This window comes from Rhagoletis pomonella, unplaced genomic scaffold (genome assembly GCF_013731165.1).
Source record: "Rhagoletis pomonella isolate Grant_MI unplaced genomic scaffold, Rhpom_1.0 Rhpom_scaffold_00002, whole genome shotgun sequence".
NCBI classification, from domain to species: domain Eukaryota; kingdom Metazoa; phylum Arthropoda; class Insecta; order Diptera; family Tephritidae; genus Rhagoletis; species Rhagoletis pomonella.
In genome coordinates, this window is record NW_023458556.1 from 23,984,437 (window position 1) to 24,009,085 (window position 24,649).

The 24,649-nt window shown below is 35.5% G+C and overlaps 2 protein-coding genes across 4 annotated transcripts in view; both read right to left on the minus strand.

Moving 5' to 3' along the window:
• LOC118733322 (D-2-hydroxyglutarate dehydrogenase, mitochondrial-like) overlaps nt 1-24,649 on the minus strand; it is a 468,040-nt gene that overhangs the window by 252,310 nt on the left and 191,081 nt on the right. The gene's annotated exons all lie outside the window — the stretch shown is intronic.
• The window catches only part of LOC118733321, a 259,753-nt gene that overhangs the window by 146,459 nt on the left and 88,645 nt on the right, over nt 1-24,649 (minus strand). For both annotated transcript variants that reach the window (XM_036462677.1, XM_036462676.1), the window contains one exon: nt 2,537-2,712. In XM_036462677.1, coding sequence (XP_036318570.1) covers nt 2,537-2,712 — 176 coding nt within the window. The remainder of the gene's footprint in view (nt 1-2,536; nt 2,713-24,649) is intronic.

Consider the following 24,649-nt stretch of genomic DNA (forward strand, 5'->3'; position numbering starts at 1 on the left):
GTAACTATCGAATATTATTTGTCAAAGGTCTGTTGAAAAAACTGGATCTTCGCTAGTTTTTTTTCTACTTTTTCTTAGAAAAGTGTAATTATTTCTTTCTCATAAAACTTATTATTCTTAAGTTCTATGTTTCCTTTTATTAGTCTTTCAGCTCGAAAACAAAAACATTTATTTTAATTTTGTGTAAATTGTCAAAATTAGAACGCATCGGAATAAAGATGAAATGATATGTAAATAAGTCGACAGCCAAGTTCACAAATTAAAATTAAAGAGTATGGAAAGGGCTTAACTCACATCGTCGTTGGAATACAAAAAGCCGTAACTAACCAAAAATCCAAAATTAACTTTTTGATTGATAATGATGCATTTCCTCGAATCATAAGTCCCCACATCATTTTCGGCAATACAAAACTTTAGTTAGTTGTGGTTTTTTGCATTTCAGCGAAAATGTGAAATAGTATTAACGATACATATGTTGAAAATTTGCGTTCATTCGCCTTAAAAAAATATATCAAAACACATTGAGCGCATGGAATGGAACAACAAAACGGATTTGATGGCTTATGGTATCAACAGCGGTGAGTAATTAATTGTGACTGCCTTTATCTAGGAAAAGCCGAGTTCAGCTAACTAATAAAAAAAAACTAATTACAAGGTATTCATCATAGGCGAACCTTTCCAAGAAGTCACCCGGGAACTAAGCAAATCTGAGACCTTTATCGTCCGTGATTCCATAATTCAAATTATTATAAAAAACGGGGTATCTTTTTTAACAACGATCTTGCCATGATGCAAGATTGTGAAGATGGAAGTCAGGAGGATACATCCGACATTTGCAGCCCCGATGCAATTCCCGAAAAAGAATTATTGCACCGCAATAAAAAAAGAAATACAACTGAAAGTCCTCTCAACTGGTGCAGTGTAAATCGAAAAGAATTTACAATTTTGTCAAGTTTCATGCCGCAACATTGAGTATATCGAACTTCTGTGAGTTACGATTTGTCCATCTGATGTCATTTGCTAAGTTTGCGATGCGTCATGAGACAACGGGATTGAGTTCTGCAGGAGTTATAGTCAAATTACTACAGTTAACTCTGACCCACCAGAACCCCTGCGCTCATAACTTTATGGCGAATTACCAGAATAAGGACAATTCTTGATGAATGCCAACAAATGGAATGATTAGGCAGTTAAAGGATTGCATCTCAAATAAGTCTTTGTATACTGGATTTATGTGAACCAACGATAATCACTCATTTTGAACTTGACACCAACTATGCTGTACAGATTCAACACCGAACCAGATCATTGTTCAAGACAGTAAATGAAGAGAAGGAAGTTATTAAAATTTATTTCATTGGAAACTTTGATATCGAAATTGATCACCAATGGGCGACTAACTTTGCTATGAAACGCCAGATCATTGTAAAAGTACAAGAACTTCGTCAAAGACACAACGCTTTGATTAGGTTATTTAAAATGGCAATAGAAGATATGCCATCTGACAACCAAAAACCCATAATTAGAGCAGATAAATGTTCCACTGGTAGTTGTTAAGTGAATAGTTGGTGAAAGTGTTGTACCAAAATGTTCCAACAAAAAATAATGCTACTCCTGGGAGTTAATTATTGGGGGATTTCTTTCTCGGGAGAAACAAATTCCCGGAGAACAAACTCCCCGGGAGTATTAAGAATTGGCCTAATTATGTGACCTTAAATATAAGTCAATGAATTGGCAATGGCCTTATTAATACATATTTACTTAAAATTAATTAATGGATCACATTTAAGTAATAAATGTAATTTGTTAAAAAATTATAATATTTTTAATTGATCAGAGTTCAATTTTAAACAAAAAATTATAATTCCCAAGAAAACCCAATAGTATCGATACTATCGATCTTTTATTGGCAAAAATATTGAAAAATCGATAGTTTCACACATCGATGCCCATAACTTGCAAGAGATATACCAGACGACAAGTTTGAAAAGCCCGATTCTGATACTTCTGACCACTAAATGGATAATTCACCAAAATGTAAAAACAAATAAGGCTGAAGGAAGCGTTTACGATGAGCTATCAATTTCTATGCGAAGTCCGGTAAGTCGGTTTAATGAGAACCCTCTAGAAATATGAGCCGATTACAAAATGCAGCCTCCAAAATTATACAATATAGCGTACAAATACTTTATTATGGTAGCCAGTTCGGTGCGTTCCGAAAGGCCTCCTTCAAAGGCGTCATTTTGCATCAGCGCAGACTATAGGCTAAACGAGTGAACAAAATTATATTTTTACAAAGCTTAAAACAAAAATATTGACACATTTAAAAAATAAAATTAATACACTGAACCTTATTAAAAAGCTTGTTTTCTTAAATTTTTTTTTTTAAAGTACAAGAAATACGATTAATCGAACATCGATGTTTTTTGTTAACTGATAATTCGCAAAACGATGCATTGCATCAAAAAACCATCGATGTACTTTTTACGTGCACATCCCAATTAATTACTAGATTATATCTATTCAAAATACATACCTGATGGAATTCGACCACTTTGTAAAGAGATGTCTTTTATGAAAATTGGGTTTCCAAGCTGGCTCCTATCCTCATAAAGAATTTCGATAGCAAATGAAATAAAATTTGTGTGGCGAAGCTGAATTATACCCCTTGCTGCCATTTGGGAATTGAGTACCCAATTTGGTAATACTTTCCTGCAAAAGTAAAATAAAAAAAAAAAAACATTAAAGTATAGTGGCTTATCTTTTACACATCTGCATGAATGCATGGACCAGTCTTGCAAGTTTCCTGTTTTCCGGATTCAATTGCGTTTAAACGGACAAAATTGGATCTAGCAGCTGCCGGTTTTTAGCGGATTCGCAATTTTTTTAAGCTGTTATACAGATTCAATTTTATTCTTCTCTAGCCCCAGAGTACTAACCTTATTTTACATACGTTAGTACTAATGAACGTCGATTCGATGATGTCTTGTTAAAACCCTGTGGTTTTACAAATAAATCTAAACTAAAAGTTAAAGAAATAATAACACGGTGTTACAAAAAAAAAAAATGCATGAACTTTTTAAGTGACTTAGTACAGCTTGTACAACTGGACGATTAAGGGTGGTATTATCACTTGCGAAGCGAATGATTTTGACGAAGCGAACGGTTTGGCGAAGCGAATTAAAAGGCAGAGAAGGTATTAAAAGTGTCCGTGATGCAAAGAACTTGCACAAGCTGGTAAAAGCGAACAGTCTTAATGCATATTTAAGTTGCGTCCGCCAATCCATTCGCTTCGCCAAATTCATTCGCCTCGCAAGTGATAATACCACCCTAATTCATGATACTGATTTAAAAAATTTTCTAACACCCTCAAATTCTCAACTTATCCGTATTTTTTAACCAATATTAAGTAGGGCTTTCGATTTCTGCTCGCACATTCGCAATTCGATACCCGGGAAATTGAGTAATCGAGTTTAATGTTCTCGACATAATCTCGGGTATCGCCATTCTTACGAGCAATTTCAAGTAGTTATCGAGACATACGTATTAAAAGCAATATTAGAAAAAATGTATGTGCTAATGTTAATTATATTGTCAAAAAAAAGTTTGTGCGCATAAGAATTTAATCGGATGTATGATACAAAAAAGGTAGGTCCATTTAATGACATTCGTTGTTGTTGTTAACCATTTGGCTTTTAATAAAATTAGACATTTCATCAAATTCATGCTACCTGATCACAAGAAGTAGTATTTTTTTTCTAAAGCAGAAGATTTCATCAGTCCACTCAAAAATATGGAATATGATGGACTTGAAAATTTTTCCGGCTACAAAATTTCGAAAATGGGGTCGACAAAACTAGATTTCAGAACGCATAAAGAAAGTTACCAAACTTATACTTATGTTAATTGATTATCGGAGGGCGGTCTGTGAAAACCGGCTTCAAGTTTTTTGCATACATCGGAAATTTTATTTTCAAAATTTGTTGAAGTTAATGGTGATACGCTAGCCACAAAGCCTAATTTTTTGCAAAATCCAATGAGAAATTTAAAAGTAAATTTGGACCAAAATATTATATATAGGTTTTATTTAGATAGAACATTCTTTAGAATTAGATTTTTAAATCGCAAACATTGCATTCAAAATAAGAAAATGAAAAAATAACAACATAATGCTCTCGTGATTTTTATTATAAAACTAGCAGACCCGGCGAACTTCGTCTCGCCCAAAATAAATTTTTTGTATTGAGAAATTTTGGTCCAACATTTTCACCAACAGTTCACGTTCATGATTTTCAGTGACGCATTTATCTTCTAATATTACGGTTTGACAGAAGGCATACTTCCATTGCCGTCTTAAATAACCTAGCAAAAGTGTACATGCATACAAAGATACGTAATAGTTTCAGTGCGTTTGAAAGGCGCCACGCCCCCTTTTCAAATAGCGCCAATTTTCTCTAAGGAATGGTGTTGATTTCATATATCTCCATACCATGTTCGAGTCCTGTACCATAAACACTTCCGGAGATATTCAGTGTGGAAAATTCGGTTTGTGTGGGAGGTGCCACGCCCCTTTTTCCAATAGCCTATGCGACTGATTTTATATATCTTGTACATACCAAGTTCCAGTACTCTACCATGAACACTTCTAGAGATATGCAGTGTGAAAAATTCGGTTTGTTTGGGAGGTGCCACGCCCCCTGCACCTAGCGGTATGAAATATACTTTACATCCGATTCTCATACATACCATATATACACAAAAAAATTCATAAAGATCGGTCGAGTCGTTTAGGAGGAGTTCGACCACTAACACCGTGACACGAGATTTTTATATATTAGATAGATAAAAATAACAATTACGATGAATCTCCTTTACATTTTATATATATTTAAAAAAAGGTGCGAACCACGTAAGTAAAAAAATTACCAAGCACTGATGATTTTTGATTTGAAATATTATTAAATTGGTATAAATGTGGGAAAGAAAATATTCCGATTTATTGTTTTAATATTATCAAAGTGGCAAGGCCGTTGAGAATACTCCCAATTTATGAAACTTGAAAAAATGTATTATCCGTCAAAAGTTGTTTATTGAAACTACCTTCTTTTTTGTATCATGGTTCCATGTATGTGTATTTGTATTATATGCGTTTGATGGCTCCAGCAAAGAAAGTGAGTACAAGTAATAAATGGAGAGGCACATGGTTGATATTCTGGAGAGCGACGAGTATTGCGTTTGAAAGAAACTCAAGAGTTCAGGGTTTAAATACCCTAAATTAAATACGCTGCCTTAAATTGATCATCGAGAAGCTCGCGAGCAGTGTCATTTTTAGTGATAGCGAAATTCCTTTTAAAAAAGGGCTAAAAAGAGCTAAAAACATTCTTTGCGGCTAAAAATGGTAGCTAAGATTTTTTACTTACATACATATATGTATGTATAAAAGGACAAATACTCGACACCAGCTTGTTGCCACCATCAAGTGATTGTACCATCAGGCTCGAAGCATATAACATACCAGCTTGCTGGTACAATATTTATTTCTTTACAAATGAGGTCCAAAAACACAAACACGGCACTCTCTCATATAGTGCAAGAAATTTTCAAATCGTTTTTGATGTCGCAACAGCAGCCGGTACAATCACACGACAAACAGACATAGATGAGACGGAGCTTCTTCTGCCTCGGGAGACACGAACCACAATATACATACATATATGTATATATAAAAGGACTAATACTCGACACCAGCTTGTACCATCAGGCTCGAAGCATATAACATACCAGCTTGCTGGTACAATATTTATTTCTTTACAAATGAGGTCCAAAAACACAAACACGGCACTGTCATATGCAAGAAATTTTCAAATCGTTTTTGATGTCGCAACAGCAGCCGGTACAATCACACGACAGAGCTTCTTCTGCATCGGGAGACACGAACCACAATAGCCCAATAGATGCAGATGTGCCAAACGAATGTCCGGCATGCGAAAATACACCCCACGACTCGAATCATCTTTTCGTATGCCCGGAAAACCCAATGCAGCTAACGCCTCTGTACCTGTGGACATACCCTATAGAGGCTGCACGCTTCTTGGGTATCCCGTTAAATGAGCTTGACGACATCGACTGAGATACTAACCGATCTGGGCGGGGTAGCCGCTACAACAACAACAACAACACACCACAAGAACATACGCGGTCAATCGGCTGGCACCAACACTTGATGGGGCCAGCATGCTGGACGCATGTTAAGGGCCGTAATAGTATAGTTAAATCGTTAATAGATAAGTTAACGGCCCTAACACTTTAATCTATGGGTGAAAATTTCTCAACTAGACCTCGGATTTCAGTCAAGTTCGAATTTTTGCGTGAAAATTTGTGGGTAGAGATGTTTATAGATGTGAAAGGGATTCTGAGAATTTTTTTTTAAAATTTTAATGTTTTAAGTTTTTATAAGCAAACATATTTTTAAGCAATATTTTTTTCAAAACTCATTTTCTCTTAACTTACTTGACGAAAGTTGATGAAATTTTTTTGTTAGCGTAGTGACATTAGAGCTTAAAAAAATAATATTTTTATAATTTAGAATTTTTTCTTAATTTACACATAAAAATCAAGTTGCATTAAAAATATGTTCTCAATGAGTGTTTTCCATTTTGTTTATATTTTCGAAAACTGTATTTATTCAAGAAAATATTTCTAAAAAAAAATTTGTTAATTTTTTCCGTTTATTTACTTACAGCAACATTTGTCACAGCGCGCACGAGGTAACGACACAGCCTCACTATCTACTTGGGTCGTGATCATAACATGCATTATCATGCAAACATCAACACAATAGAACTTTTTTTGACATGCATCATGTAAACAACATCAAAAGCAAACATCAACACAATAGAAGTTCTTTTGACATGCATTATGTAAACATTATGTAAACTACATGAAAACAATAGAACTTGTTTTGACATGCATTATCGCGAACTGCAACGGTCAAACACTGGAAGAAGAGAAATGCACTATCACTACAACGAACAATAACCAACCCAAATAGATATCTACAGTCGTAAACAGTAAACAATTGGCAACGGAATAATCCACTGCGATAACAATCGCCGCATCTCAACAGTATAAGTAGCACTAAGATTTATGAAAGAGTCAGTCTTAAGAATATCAATAAAAGGCACGCATCTCGGCGTAGCAAAAAAAAATATATTTTTTTTTACTCATATCGCGTAAACGATATTAACTGAGGGCTCAACCGGTCCAAAAAGGCTATTCTATTTCTGAAGCCAATGAAAAACAGAATAGAATAAATTTTAAAAAAATCCCACGGGAAATAAGACTTCCATCATCACAAAGCAGATCCTGAAAAAGCGGACAGCAATCGAATCCTGTGACAAGCAGATTCCTGAAAAAAACGGAATAAAAGAAACCAACGAACACCACACTGGAATTACGATGAAAACGGAAAAAGTTTTCGACTTATCACGTCCATCGTCGAACATCGACTCCGAAATGACTGCACAAGAAATCGCCAGTCTTAAAGCACAAATCGCTGCCCTAACAACAACACTTAACGACAACCAACAAAGAGTGAATTCCCTAGAAAACAACGCAAGAATTAGCGTCACAGTCACGGACCAATACCAAGGCTGTACACCAAACATCAGAGATGAATCGCAAATAAACTTGGAAATATTCAAAACACTACCAAATTTCACAGGCGATATAAACAACTATAGGTCATGGAGAAAACGTGCCATATGGAAAACATTAAGGATTACGCTACAACACCCACATACTACACAGCACTCGCAATTGTACATTCAAAAATTCAAGGAGAGGCAGCTGACATTTTAATCAACCACAATACCAAGTTAAATTTTTACTCGATAATTAACCGTCTCGATTACACTTATGCGGACCAGAGACCTCCCTATGTGCTACTCGAAGAAATGAAAAGAATAAAACAGGGTAAAAGGACGTTAGCAGAGCTCCATGGTGAAGTCAGCAAGTCACTAAATCTTGCACTCACTAAAGTCAAGATGGAGAACTCAGGAAATCCCTCAGCTATGCAGGAATATGTGAACCAGGAAGCTGTCCGGACATTCATTCTCGGTCTGAACAGCAAATATACCAGCGGCACATAGCCACAATCCAAAGGATTTATAAACCGCCTACGCTATAGCGGGCACGATATACCATGACAACGTGGACTCACAATTTAACGTCCCGCAATACAATCACCACAGACCATACAATAGACTGCAGCATCAACTTCCACCGAACAGAAGACATCACGAGGAACCACGAAGGTACAGACCTAATGTGCAAATCCAATATACACAAACTGCACCCAGGCAACAACACCAACCCGTGGATGTAGATCAGTCACATCAATACATGCGATCTACAAACTACAACAGGAATCATTCCGCAGCACAACAAAACAGCCATGACCGCCAAATGCAAGGGTTACCTCCAAATAATCCATTTCGTGGAGATGCACAGAAGAGAGAGCGAAATCCCTCATCTCGCAACTTTAACACTCAGCCGAAGTTACAACGTGTACACCAAACACGCGACGAAGAACTACAATCGTCTACACCGGAATATGACAACGATGAATACGAGACAGGCAGTGCTTTTTTAGGCGCATGAACGATTTGCCGTGACTGCAACGCCACTGCAGGGATACAGGCAAACTTATAAACATCCTGATCGACACTGGAGCAACAAATAATTATATTAGTACGAAATGCAATATCGGTAAGGCTATTCCAATTAAACCTATAAAAGTAAAAACTCTTCATGGTCACTCAATAACCAAATCAAAAAAAAAAAATAACATTGTTAGAACTTAATATCACATTTTTTGAAACAGATGCATTAGAAGAATTTGATATGCTTCTGGGTGAACAGGGACTTAGAAAAATCAAAGCAGCGATCAACCTTTCGAGTACAAGCTCAGTTATAAATATAGGGCCAAGAAAGAAAGTGAATCTGTGAAAAATTTAGGGCAGAAATCTACGAGATTATGCAAAAAAATGAAAGCACTAACGCACTGTCGGATAACGAGTTCATTAACAAAGAAATTAATAAACTTCCAGAAAACGAAAGAATCCAACCCAGCAAAAGTCCATATAACTCACCCATTTGGACAGTCGCTAGAAAAGGTACCGACGAACAATGGAAACCTAAGCGCAGAATGGTTATAGACTTTCAGATGCTGAACGCCCAAACTATTACAGATCCCATACCCGACGTAGCTATGACCATACAGAATTTAGGTAATGCAAAAGTGTTTACAACTTTAGATTTAGAGTCTGACTTCCATCAGGTCCTTATTAAAGAGTCTGACAGGGAAAAAACCGGCTTTAGTGTATATGGAGCTAAATACGAATTCCTTCGTATGCCGTTCGGTTTAAAAAACGCTCCATCAATTTTTCAAAGATGTGTAGACGATATCCTAAGACCATATATCGGCAAGTTCGCGTACGTTTATGTTGTTATTCCGCTGCAATTCACTTGATCATGTGGTTGTTGGTATTGTTGGTTTTTGCTAATAATTCTATTTTTAGAATGTTTAACTTTTAGGTTTGTTATAAGGCCAAAAAATAACAAAAACAAATAACTTAAGGACGAGCACACCTAAAAGTTAAACATTCTAAAAATAGAATTATTAGCAAAAACCAACAATACCAACAACCACATGATCAAGTGAGTTGCAGCGGAATAGCTGCGCTTGATTTTGTTGGCATAACAAAAATGAAAATAGTGGAAAAAGCAAACGATAATTTACAAGGCGTACTTAGCACGGTGCATAGGCAACTGGCTGAGTCAGTGGGATCGTCGGTTCGAATCCTACTGAAAGAAGTCTGATGAGGAAATGTGGTGATTTCCGAAATAGCTATCACTTCTACCATTTTTTCAAATTATTGTTGCTTTTCCACAATAAATTTTTATTTAAAAAACGGCCTCGAGCTCAATATAAATTGTTAACGTATTAATATCAACTAGAGTGCCAGTTACTGTCGAAATTCGACAGTTTTTCTAGTTTTAGAACCTTGGAGAGGTTTACTAACTTAACACGTAGCAAAACTTACACGGTACAAATTAACCAACCGGAAAATCTTCTGCTAAAACGTAACTAAATTTTTTTTATCTGAGAAGGTCTTTGGAGGACTTCGGCAGGACTTGGAATTGACCCGATACATTAAGTTTATCGATACATTTCAATGATTTGATACATATCGATAGTTCGATGAATTTCAACTTTCGATAACTCAAAAATGTAAAAACTTTGGATACCTTTATAAATTTTTACTTTTGACATCTCCACATTTTTCGAAAACTATCTAAACATTTTGATAACTCGTTGCACTCTGTTAAGACGATTAAATTCAATAAGCAGTGATAAATCGATAAGCTTATATAACCTTCAAATTTCGATAAATCGATACATTTTGAAAATTCCATAAACTTCGCTTCGTTGAACCAACCAATTTCAGTAGATCGATAATTATCGATAACTCTGTAAGTTGAATGAAACCTCGATAAATTTCGTTAAGTCTGTAAATAATGATAATTCAATAAATATCGATAACTTGATACATTTCTTTAACTTGACAAATTTCGTTTTTATAGCTCGATAACTATCCGCAAATTTGGACAACTAAGTTTCTGTGTCTATAAATTTCGACAACTCAGAAAACATTGATCAGTTTGAATAATTCGATACGTTGCGGTAACTTAATAAGCATGGATAAATTTCGATAATTATAAACTTCGATGATTCGATAAATTTCAGTAACCTTTATGGCTGATTTTATTTCTATTCCTATCGGAAAATTTCAACTCTGTTAACCTACTTCTTATGTATTTCTCATTGTCTAGATTTTCGCCTTTATCTCAATTTTCGTCTTTATCTTCACTTTTGCCTTTTTTTTGTCTTCATCGTTATCACTTGTTTCTTCATCTTCACATTTATCCTTATTTCAAAGATTAATTTCAAATACGAAGTAAAACAAAATGCGAAACAGCTTAAATTGAACAGGTTGCAAAAACAACCATACACAAATAAGGAAATTTTTCAACGACGATTTTCAACCTTTTCTTTTCCTATTCACGTAGATGAGATGAGGTGCGATGACGTGATTTTATGTGATGCGATAGGATGTCATATCATGTGTTGTTATATCTTCTGGTTTCATGTCATATGATGTCATACCATATGATGTCATATCATGTGATGCCACGTCATGTAATGCTATGTCATGTCATACGATGTCATTTCATGTGATGTCAAGTCATGTGATGTCATGCCATATAATGTGATGTCATATCATATAATGTCATGTTGATATCGTGTGATGTGATATCATATTATGTGATGTAATATCATGTGATGTGTTGTCATGTAATGTGATCACATTCCATGTTCCGATTAGTATATCGATAACCCTGTTATTAACTGTGTCGATAAAAACACCGATAATATCCATAAACATATAGAAAAATACAACGATTGTAAAATCGATTAATTCATCGATAAATATAACAATCATCAGTATCTATTATTGTACATATCGTTAACAATATAAATGACTAAATCAATAACAAAATCAATTATTTAATCGATTATTATACCGATAACAATATCCATTATTGTATCGATAACAATATTGATTAGTATATCGATTACAATAGCGGTTGTTAATCAATAACAGTTTCGATAACAATATCGATTATTTTATCGACAGCAAAATCGATTATTATATCGATAAAAATATCGAGTTTTATATCGATCAAATACCGATCTTCATCCTCATCCTTTTCTTCATATTTATCTTTATGTTTGCATATTCCTCTTCACCTTTACCTTAAAGTGTTTAAATTTACTCTGATCTTCGTTTTTGCCTGTACCTCTAGGCATCTTTGTTTTTGTTTTTATTTTCAAACCGCTAAACATTATTCCTCTTTAATTTGACGATTTACTCCCAACCAACCAACTGCCGCTAAAGAAGTTTCACTTCATAAATTCAAGAAATATTCTTACCCTTTCAGTTACCCTAATTCTTATGTATCTGTCATTGTCTCCATTTTCGTCTTTATCTTCTCTTTTGTGTTCTTTTTTTTTGTGACTCTATCGTTATCATTTATTTCTTCATCTTCATATTTATATTTATTTCAAAGCTTAACCCATTAAGGACAGAACGCTTAAAATTTACGTAAAATGTTGAAATTTGTAGCACATACTAATTTTGAGCTCCTAAATGAAAATTGGAAAAAAAAATACAAATGTTCACAGGGGGCTTGGAACGCGCCTGTGACGTATACGTCACGTTGGTCCTCATACCGATTACTTTTTACAAACGTAAAACAAACATTTTATTGTGGAGTATTAACGACTTTTTTATTTGTATTTCACATTTCAGGTTTTGTAAGCAATTTTTATTTATTAAATAATAAAAGGAACTTCACTTAAATAAAAAAGGAACATTCATATTTCGAGATAAATAAATTAAGGAAGAGTAAAAAAAATATTAGTTAACATTTGTAAAATGATAGCGTTTGAAGCATTTAGTACACAGGCCTACATTGCATTTTCCACACATCGTTATGCACACCGTATTGCAATTATGACCTTGGCATCGTCGACGTTTATTACCAGGAACTACCTCCACAAAGTGGTCGATGCCATCGTATCTTTGGTTCGTGCATTCAGATTCACTTTTCGGCCTTCGAAAACCTCCGGGTGGCTTTCTAACGCCAAGACTACCACAATAGTGTCTGGATATTGCTCGACGAAAATCTATTTGGGTCATACCTGAACCGCTTTTCCGATGCATAATCCAAGCATTTTGAATTGAAACGTCTATAAGCCACGTAAATATAGACCACCACCATTTTTCCCCCTAGCGGCAATTCTGTAAGCATTTACGTTCTGATCCATTCGATCTGTACCTCCCATTGAAGCATTGTACATGGCTACCGCACATGGCCGGGGAACGTCGATTTTTCGGCGGTGTTCTCGAGAATATCGACCGACCTTGGACACAGGATTTTTTCCGTAAATCGTTGAAGCTACAGTAACAACAGAGTTGTCAGTCCATTTGGTTATGAATATTTCTGCACCGTCCAGTTTTATGCTCTCTATGTGTCCACGTTGTTTCTTTTTGAGAGCCTTTTTATCAGGCAAAGGGCAAGACCTAGGAATCATGATTTCTCGCATTGTTCCAGTGCCATGGTAGCCCCGCTCTTTCAAACCGAGCAGAACAGAAACTGAAGTGAACAAGTTATCAAAATATATGCAATATGCTAGTTGCCTTTTATCGTCATCTAGATCATCAAGCATGGAAAACAATGGCGCAGGGTTCTTTCCGTACACTTTTGGATACTCTTCTGGTATACGTGGATTAATGCCTTGGTACATCTCAAAATTTACAAAGTATCCTTGGGGCGTATTGAGGCACCACATTTTGTATCCAAAACGCAACGGTTTCCCCCTAATAAACTGCTTACAACCGTGTCGACCGTAATACTCCACCATAGACTCATCGTAAGATAGATCTTGTTCAGGATGAAAATGTGTGAGGCATTGCTTTTTCACTGCATCAGTAATTGGACGGATTTTCCAAATTTTATCCTCCCGATCTTCCAAGCTGTTATCTTTGAAGTGCATATAACGAAAAATTATCTCGAACCTATTACGTCGCATGCTTTCGCTAACCATGGAGCACAGCATATCTGAATCTTCGCACCAGTAGTCTCTTTTTTTTGGTCGAGATGTGTACCCAGTGGCAATCATTATACCAATAAACACCTTCATCTCATTTATGGTAATGTTGGGATTTTGACCTTCTACTTGAACTGCGTAAGCATTGGATTCATCACATAACATCTGTAGGACCTCATCATGAATAAATTTGTCAAATTGCTGATGTGGCAAAAGCCCGGAACAATCTGTGTAATTTGGCTCAGGGAAAAAAGGTTTTGATTTACCAGCGATACTATCAACCCAAGTTAACTGTGGTGCCCGCACTTTTTGTATTTTCGCTCGAGGACCGCTTCGTTTCGAAGTATTTTGTCTCTTTCTGTTGCTACTACGTACTGAAATCTTATCAGGCGTTTTGTTAGACGTACGCGTAGTTGATTCTGCCTCCAGAATTTCTGGTGGTCGTTGAATTGATGAAGATGGAGATTCTGTCAATAAATTTGTTCTGATGTTTTGAAAAGAATTTTGAAGAACATCTTCAATTAAATCGGCAATATCGTCATCCGTGTTATTCAGTGCATCATCTACAGGTATGTCGTCGTCGTTGGTATTACACACTAATTCACATGGCGCTTGCAACTGCTTCTTGCTTAAATTTTCGATGGTGCCGCCGCAGTCTTCTTCACCTGAATCTTCATCGGATACCTGACCTTCATCCGGTGGCTCTAGGTACACTTTATCAATATCTTCGTCATCACTTTGTAAACTCTCTAGGTAATCTAGCATTTCATCCGTATTTTTGAAGTATCTAATAATATAAACAAATCAATATACTACCACGGTATTTGGACCAACGTAACGTGTACGTCACAGCAATAAAAAACCTAATCAGACACTATTAAAACACAATAAATTGTAAATTTTTATTTCCAACTATTTGTCTACAGATATTTTTTAGTAATACTACATACATTTTTTTTTTAGTCGCACGCAATTAAAAAAAATATATATACTTACTTTTTGGCCTTTGTCCTTCTCGCCATTTTTCTTGTGTTCAATTTACACACAAAACCAAACTAACACCAACGCGTCTATTCACAAGTAAAACTTAACTGCAACTGACGCAATCTTGATCGTACCGCTTCAGAGGAGATTATGTTGGATTTTAAATTAAATTTGCATAAGCCAATTTTTTTTTTTACGCCCAATAAAGAAGGGCTATGCTGTCGTGATGTCTACGTCACATTGGTCCTGAATGGGTTAATTTCAAATGTGTAGTGAAACAACAGGCGAAACATGCCAAATTGAACATGTTGCAGCAACATCTATACACAATTCGAAAATGTTTAAACGACGGTTTTAGAGGTAATTTTCAACCAATTGTGACTATAACTAGAAAGCACTTCAAGATTGGGCACTGTCGAGCATCCAGGAATAAAACCATGTTGAGATGGACAGATGAGAGATTTGACTACGAATGATAATTTAGCCATAACAATCTTCTCAAAAAGCTTCGAAATAACAGGAAGCTTAGATATTGGACGATAGTTGGAGACATCATTTTTGTTACCACTCTTGTGAATAGGGTGAGTATAAGTAATTTCCTATTCGTCAAGAAAAATTCCAGACTTTAGTGACAAATTAAATAATGTAATAATGGTTCAGCAATGGTAGACACACATTGTTTTAGAAAAAAGGATGACTGTTGATGATTATCACACTGCTGCGAATTTTTGAGAGTCTGGATACTTGATATAATATCATCAGCATCAAGAACTAAAGTGCGGAAATCTAAATACGGCACAATATTACTTAAAATAACACCATCATCCTTCCGCCTCAAAGTTTGCCTTAAAAAATTCCACAAAAAATTTGCTGACTTATAGGAGTTTTTGCCTTGATAAGACACTGACAATGGAATTGCTGACGACGATTGCTTCGAGCGAATGAAGTTCCAAAAAGATTTCGGATTGGACTTAATATTATTTTCGAAACCTAAAACGTATTGATTGTATACAAATTTATTCAAATAATTGAACTCTTTCATGTACTTTAAGTATTCATGCTTGTGCTGAGGGGATCCTGATTCCTTAGAGCTTAAAAAATCTATTGTGCAACTTTTTAAGTTTCTTTAGCTGGAAAAAGAGGAATATTGTTTTTCGCTATTTCCGAAATATTACTTTTAAATATTTCAAAACAGTCTGCAAGATTACGTTCCTGAAACAAAAGTTGCCAATCAACGTTAATAATTAAATTATTTACTAGGGCAAAATCACATCGATTATAATTGAATTTAACATCATTCCTAGATACAATATGCGCATACTCATAAAATTCTAATTCTAAAATTAGAGGTAGGTAATGCATATCCGTAACGGATAACGGATTACAAGAACGCAGCAAATTATAGTTTAAACCAATACTAACGAAAATAAGATCTAAGATTTTATCTAGTGCATTTACAAAATGATTAATTTGCACTAATTGAAAGCTATATAAACTATCAACTAAATGGATTTCATAAGCATAATTGACATTGTTGTGTATGAGAATATTCTCACCCGGCAAAAAACTCTATATTATTTTATTCAAATTAAAATCGCTTAATACGCATAGCTGCTCATTAGAATTAGTCCTCGGAATATGCATAATGTTATTAACATGATAATCATATAACTTATGAGAGCTATTTGGGGGTATATAAGATATTTCCACCCCTATTCTGCAACTCTTTCGTATTCGGATTTTGCTACGAATCGTAGAAATAGTATGCTGCAATCCGAATCGTATTTTCGAACTTTCGAAATTTGTAACAATGGTATGCCTAAAAACGAACGAGTAAGCTTTTTTGCGTAATTTTGTACGAAAACAACTCTGTGTCGGAGGCGAAATAAAAGATGTAAATCAATATGTTTTTGCAAGAAATATTGGTGGTGTTCATTTAAACAGATAAATTTGCCTTTCGCATATACGTATATTTTTATCCCCTGCTTCATATAAACGAGCAAAAAAGAATCTTTGTTGCCCCTTATCGAGAAAATTGCGTCCGGTTTAGTTATTTGTACAATGATTTTCGGTTGTTGTGTCCAAACGCATAACCCGAATCCAAAAATTTTAACATCACGTGTAACCAAAGGATTAAAATTTTATTTAAAATAAATGTTTCGATTTTCCGACCACTACCTTATTAACAAATTCGGTTTGCACTATGCACTTTTTTGCAAATTTCAACGTGGGTTCTGCGCAAAAATACTGTGGATGGCGCAGCCGGAGTGATATGCACAAGAAGTGTTGTATACCTTTGACAGGCGGAAGCCCCTCTTCCCCGCAACACAGAAAGGAGAATTCTACTTAAGGATTATAATCCCTAAGCGCGACCGAAGGCAGAAGCAAGCGCAACAGCTGGTGGACCTAACAAAGTGCATGTTTTCAATGGCTTGGAAGAAGCTGTTATTGCATTAACTGGATTGGGAGCCAGAGCTTCAGGCATAGGAGGAGTTCTGGCTTGTAGTTCAACAATTCAACCAGAAGCTGACATAGATGCGCCCATGGCTACTATGCCCGGCAGCTCCGCATATCTTTGTGAGTCCATTGCCATAGCGCGCTCTTACTCCGCTGCTATAACTGCAAATGCATCAGAATCCATAATTTTCCTCAAAATATTGAAAATCAATAAATTTTACTATAAACAAGCACATGGTGAGTGCTTTTTTGTATTCCTTTCCACGTTGTTTTCCTTCATTCACCTATCTTCGAAAAACAACTCATAGCTGGCAATGCTGCTCATGTTTCCGCAAAGATTGCAGCATGTGGATTTTTCGTTTTTCGTAGCGTAGCTACGACATCATTTAAAACAAGGAACACGGTGGGAAGTATATTGAAAGAGAAAATAAGCGAGGAAGACCCGCTAGATAAACAGGGTGTTTACAATTTAACCTGCGAGTGCCGACACAGCTACATAGGACAAACAGGGCGAAATATAAGAACAAGGTATCGAGAACACATAAGGGATTATAATAAGAAAAAACGAAAACCAGAGGCTGCAATAGAATCGCACTTCGCGAATCACATGATCAAAAATAAATGTACACCAATGAAGATTGGACAAACAACAGAACTTCTCTGTGTAGAACATAAAGGACATAGATTGAATATATTAGAAAATATGGAAATATATAAACAGAAGACCTTCAAAGGACAGATAATAAATGAGCAAATAAATACTGTATCGGACGTACTGTTTGAACCTGTAAAACTACTGTACGAGAAGAAAAATTACAACAACAAAATATTAAGGACAGACATGGAAGGGAATACACCAACTGGAAAAACAAAGAAGGTAAAAAACACAGACTTCTACCTGCCATCAAAAACGAGCGAAACAAATTCATCTACCTATTGAGCACCGCAAACACTGCAAAACTAAAAAGACATACCTAACAAAAGAAAGAGGTAGTTAACAAGGAGTATAAATACGAGCAACCAACAAAAATTATGCAGACCGAAAAATGACACTAAAGATGGCACAACGCCGAAACCGGTTTGTCTCCAAACCAAATTTGACAAGGGATGACGGAAATTCGTTCCAAAGTATATAAGATACACTAACATAAAGAATACCTTTATTACCCACTAGAGAAATAATTAGCTGATCAATGAGCGCATCAGCGTTACTAAGAGGTACCACGGAAGTGCATAGTTCTTTCCTCACAGCTATTAGAACTCCCCCACCTCGAGTAAGGCCTGTCTTTACGACATCCCGATCTTTGCGAAAGACGTTGTATAGCTGTTTATCAAAAAAATCTGCGTCGAAATAATCCGCAGTTAACCACGTCTCAACAAGAACTATCAAATCATAATCATTCTTAGAAGTGGCATCGTAGAGAGCAGAGGTTTTGATTCTCATGCCTGACATATTTTGAAAATATATTGACAAACAATTATTTGAATAATGATCAGTTCTGCTCGCGTGAACCACGCAAGGTTGCTCATTAGACGTAACATGATTATCGACGGGTTGTCTTGCGTAGTAATAGTTTTTTGAAAAAAACGAAACGGTCTTATTTTAACATCAGCTGGCCACATTGAAGCATCGAGCAGCTTATTATAGTTAGACGGCGAGATACCAAGCTTAAAATTCACCTTGGTTAAAGAATTATTATTTGCATCTTTTTAACAAGTTTGTAGCAATGCAAAAGTGATGGAGATATATTCGCAGTTCTCGACATAGTCGACAATATCGCCTGCCTCTACCGTCGACTTAAAAGATGATAAATGTAACCATTTTAGTCGAACAGCTACAGCAAGATTTGCATTAGAATTATTTCCAAGAACAACTACAGGCGCTTTACGATGTTTGTTCACATTAGTGGTGGTATCAGATGCAGATGCAGATTTCTAACCATCAGAAGCTGCAGGCGCTTTACGATGTTTGTTCACACTGATGATATTAACATTATCAGAGGCAGATTCCTGACCACCAGGAGCAGCGACGTCAGCGTAAGAAATAACATAATTATCATTGCTAAAAGCATCATGTACCTCCAACATTAGTTGCGCACTCAACAGCGCGAAATTCAAGTACTTGATTAGTGGGCGAATCAGCAGCAGCACCCGACGCCAGCATCAACGACGACTTCGAATTTAAGACGTTATTGACAACATCACTTGGCAAAGCATTTGGGCTCAACGCTACTAGTGCAGTAGAAATCTCAGCTTGCGAATCATTAGTATGCGAAGGCAAAGACACATCAACTAAGAGAGATTGATTAGTTGGTGCGGTCGAACCTTTGTTTATGCCTTTGTTTTTAGCGACCGATTGTTTAGTTTTTGCAGCCGAAGCATTATTCTTATTTTGGCTACTGCACTGCCACGACTGAGATTGAGTTTATTTGCATGGTCAGCAACAACGATAGATTTTTTATTTCCAGCATTATAGAAGAGATTACAGCATTTTTGTCGTCGATCTTTGAGTGTAGAGAACGAATTTCAGCAAATAGAGTCTCACAATTTTGCGATAATTGAGCTTTATCAACACTCAAAGCATTCATCACAGAGAGTAAGTGAGCATTCTCCGAACACAGAGCAGCAATGTCTTTAGCGATCGCGGTTGCCATTTCCATTTAATTTTTCGGAGAAAAAAATGTACCAAATGGTAAAAAATTTACCAATTTTTATTACATCGGGAAATTGAGTGGAGTTTATTCCTCTTTATCAAGAAAATATGCCAATTCAGTTTTTATAATGATTTTTTTTTTTTATATTGCATGTGCATTATGGTGCATTTACATGGTATGAAGCCATATGAACTGCTGATACGCTAAAATAGAGGGACTACATGTTCTAATGAGGAATTCAATGATATCGAGTGGGATGCATATACAGTATATTTTGCTTAGCTGCACATCCTTCTTTGCACGAAAAACATGTGCACGTAACCGAAAAAGGCACTTAAGCGAATTTTCTTTACTACTTCAATGAGGAAGATATCCGAATCCCTATGAAACCAAATATTGGCGTAGCACTTACCATGTAGAAATTACTGCAAGCGAAATTTTTACCGAATGTCATCTTATTATCTATAAACTACATAAATTGATAGCCATTTTCGTTGTTCTGCGAGATGAGCAAAATAAATAAAAGGTTGTAAAATTAGGTAATTGTAGGGCCAGTGCAGGTAAACGTAATACTTTCTTTGATAATTGATACTAGTCGCACAATTTTTAAGGCAGGTATCGCCAATGGGCAGGTATGTTGAATGCATCTATCGGAGCTGTTTCTTTATAAATGTTAAAAATAATGCTTTTGATGCGCATTTTGGGGTAGGTATCTTAAATGTGTACTTAAGCATAGAGGCAGCAAAGCAAAATATACTGTAATACATTTTTTCATATGAAAAGTTATGGGGAGATACTGTAAACATACTGTCGTGATACTGTTAAGCATATGAAATTATAGCAAGTTGAATTTTAATAAAAGTTTAACAGATGCAGAGATACCAAGGAGGATTTTTCCCATTTTGATGCCTTTTTAATATAAAAACCCACCGAAAAGGAGGAAAGCGGCAACTACGCCATTCACATACATTTCAAAAGTACGAATTTTAAAAATTAAAAACAATAAACAAATAAATTCAAAACAAAGAAATTTTTTGTAGTAGAACTTTTTCAATAGAAGCAACTCACGTATAGTGGACACTCAAAGCGATTTTAGAACAATTAGTGTATATTTGCAAACTACTGCAAACAATGGAGTGTCATATCTTAAAAGGTTCAGAGAATTAACGAAACAAACAAACATTGTATGGTCTTTTATTTCGTTCACACCGCATTGCTATTTTTTCTAACTTTTCCTTTAGTTTAGCGCTGTAACCTATTAAGTTATATCTTTTAATTTATACATGTGAACTGTTTTCAATGAGCATTTTTTCATTTGCTCCAGAATTTTGGGTACATTTTCTTATAGTACCTCTCATTATTTTTTATATTACATATATACACTCCGAAGTTCGGGATAGTATTTTGAATATACCAGCAATATATGTAAAAGTAGTGGCGGCTGCTGTAGAGCATTACGCAACTTATGCCAATCGTTTCGTAAACAAGCAATTCTGAACAAAAAACTGTTTTTCCACAAAGATGTTTAAATGGAAGCATTACAAATATGGAAAAATAGCAATCCACATGGCTTTATTGGCAGTAGGTCCTTTTTAAAGCACATTTAACAAAAAAATGAGCTTCTAGATTCGAAGCTAGCACAAAATACAATTTTTTTATTTGGTCTTTACAAAAAAATATTGTCAAGTATACGAGTCAAAATTGTTAAATATATATCGCTTTCATTCATTTCTTCATAGAGTTGGTGCTTCTTTTATAGGAAAATTCATACGGCTTATGAACAGATTCATACCATGTAAATGCACCATTACAATTGTATATTATTAACATTATTTTATTTAAAGTTTTTAATTATAATTTGTTTCTTAATTTCGTTTTTATTAAAGCTGAATAAAAAATTTGCGCTCAGCTGCTGCGGAACTGTGAGGCAGACTAAAAATGTTATGAATTCTCCAAAAGCCGCTTCCCCCAATCCATTTTTAATCAAACTTAATTGATCCCAAAAGCGTTCTATATTGGTAAAGTTTTTGAAATTACCTTCACTCAGCCTCAATTTGTGAATTTGAAATTCAATTATGTCTGCATCATTTACCAATGCAGGAAATTGGTCGAGTAGCGGCAAAATTGATACATCAGTATCATAAAGAACTTTGTGCGGTGTAATAATTTCAAGATGTTTAATATCTTTTCGATTGAAATCGAATATTATTTTCATGTGCTAAACGCTATGATTAAAGTTTGGCTACCTTTCCATATTTTTTCCAGCCACTTTAATATTGGTCACTGAGTAATTGAAATTAGCGAGAAACCGCGATATTTTTTTAAGCGTGCTGTGACAGATGGTTAGCCATGTCATGTTTGAAGCTCAGTGGCAAGGTGAGCTCACGCTTTTAGCAGGTGCTGCCAATTTTCCCTATGCAGAATATCGTCATCCTCGTCGTCGACGATCGTCAGCGCATCAGTAACATGGCTGACGATGGCCGTATCGTCACTTTTACTGACGATGACGATGTTCAACATAGGGCGGAATATTCATCAATTAAATAGAAAAAATTGAAAACGCGAAATTCATTGCATGAAGTGAAAGGGTAATAATAACCTAACCAAAGGCTTGTGAAATGGACCATTTTAAAAAGAATCGGACAAATGGACCAAACGAAAAGAAATGGACCAAATTTGGTCCATTTGGACCAAAACGGCAACCGTGTTAGCGATATCAAGCAAAGTTACTTGTTGATCAATTACGTTCTCGCTCGAATTATCACTATGCTCAATTATTTTTTCGGCAATAGAGAAAGCGATTGGAGGCGGAGAACAGAGAGATGTACGACGCTTATCCGAGCACATTTTACAAAAGAAATGTTTATTTGTTGTCAGCAGAAAATCGAGATCGTCAATTGACATATTCACACATTTTAGATAAAAGAGGTCGTTGCACTTAGCACACAACACTTTCTGTTTATTGTTACGGTCAACTTTTTGACCACACGAGCACCGCATACTGAGTACGATTGTATTTATTAAATTGTATTCAATTTATATTCGTAAGATGGAAATTACAATTGCTGGGAATAATTTCCACCATAGAGTCACTATCTCAACGCATGTAAAGGCACGAATTTAAAAACATTTCCGACCACTAAACCTATGCGCAAATTGCGGAGATAAGATAAACACGTCCACTTAGTAACACGTCCACGCAGTGTTTTGTTCGCTGAATCTCCGGAGTCGTTACAGGAAATGATTGACGCAATGTATGATTATAGCAAAAAGTGGGGCCTCTAGCAAAATCCAAAATTATGATATTTCGAAAGGGTACCAGCGTTTCTTCTAGGTATAGCTGGAACTTCGGTAATGAGAATATTGAGATTGTGAACGAATACAAATACCTCGGTATCACTCTCAACTATAAACTAAATGTCAAACATTTAGACGAAAAACTACTAGTATCAAAAAATGCCATCAATGCTACGTGGTTAAAATACATTAATAATCCAAATATCTGTATATCTAAAAAATTTAAAATTTTCGACGCAGCTGCAAGATCGATGCTATTTTATGGAGCACAAATATGGGGTATAGATAAACATGAATCGGTAGAGTCCTGCGGGTTTTTATTAAGAAGATCATTTTTTTCCCTCTAACACACCCAATTATATGATTCATCTGGAAACTAGGCTACTCCCACAATATTTTCATACTCTGCGTGCCCATACGTCGTTCATCTCCAGGTGTTTAAGCTTTACGGACAGCAGACTACTATGCATTCTGGCCAAGGAGACGGTGAGACAAAATGCGTGTTGGGTAGCTAAGTGGCACAGTATAGCAAACAGCGCAAATATTGAACCATTGACAGAATTTACTACTAACACTGTAAATACATACATTCCGTTGTTGCTTGAGAAACGCGAAAAAAAAAAAGAATTTCAACTGTTTCAAGAAAGAGCACAAAGTACCACAACCCATGACCTATATCCGTATGTACTTTCTACAGATAAGTACTACTTTAAAGATGCATTTTCGGCTCATCAATTAAGTTTAGTTTTTCGCGCAAGAGGTGGGCTACTGAACATAAATGCGAGAACATTCAAGAACGTCGCATCCGCAGCTTGTCCAGTTTGTAACTTGGGGGAGTCAGAAAATACACTCCACGTTCTTGGGACATGTCCAATCTATAAAAACATGCGCTTACACTGCTTTGGGGAGACGGTTTTGGATCTGGCTAAAGTAATCAACATTTTAAATGGCTGTGATTACAGAGCTTTGTACACTTACTTATTACACTGTTTAAAGTATAGGGAGCTAATTTTAACGGAATTCTCACAAACCACACACAATTTTTGTTTATTTTCTTCTTCTTAGTTTTTAAATTGCCAGTATAAATTTTCCTACTATCGACCTATTATGTCATAGCCGTATGTTCGTATTTTCATCCGTTTATAAATATTAAAGATTAATTGTATCTGATATAATAAAATAAAGAACATTTTACTACTACTACTACTACATGATTTATATTTTAAATAAGTATATATATTACGAAAATACCTCGCATAATAACTAACTTCTATTGTTTTTGTGTCTAAATCCCGTTAAACTAATCACATGTTTCTTGCCAGCTACCAGCAGGGTTGCTTAAGTAGCTACAAGGAAATTTTATCCGAGTTGAGCGTTCTTTTGTCGCTCGCTTACAAAAAAATACAGCTATTATAAAAAAAATCAGATGAGAACCTCGTCGAAATATCCTCACAAAATATATTTTCTAACAGCCGGCATACGCTTTTCTTTAACACCCAAAACGAATTACTAGACAGAC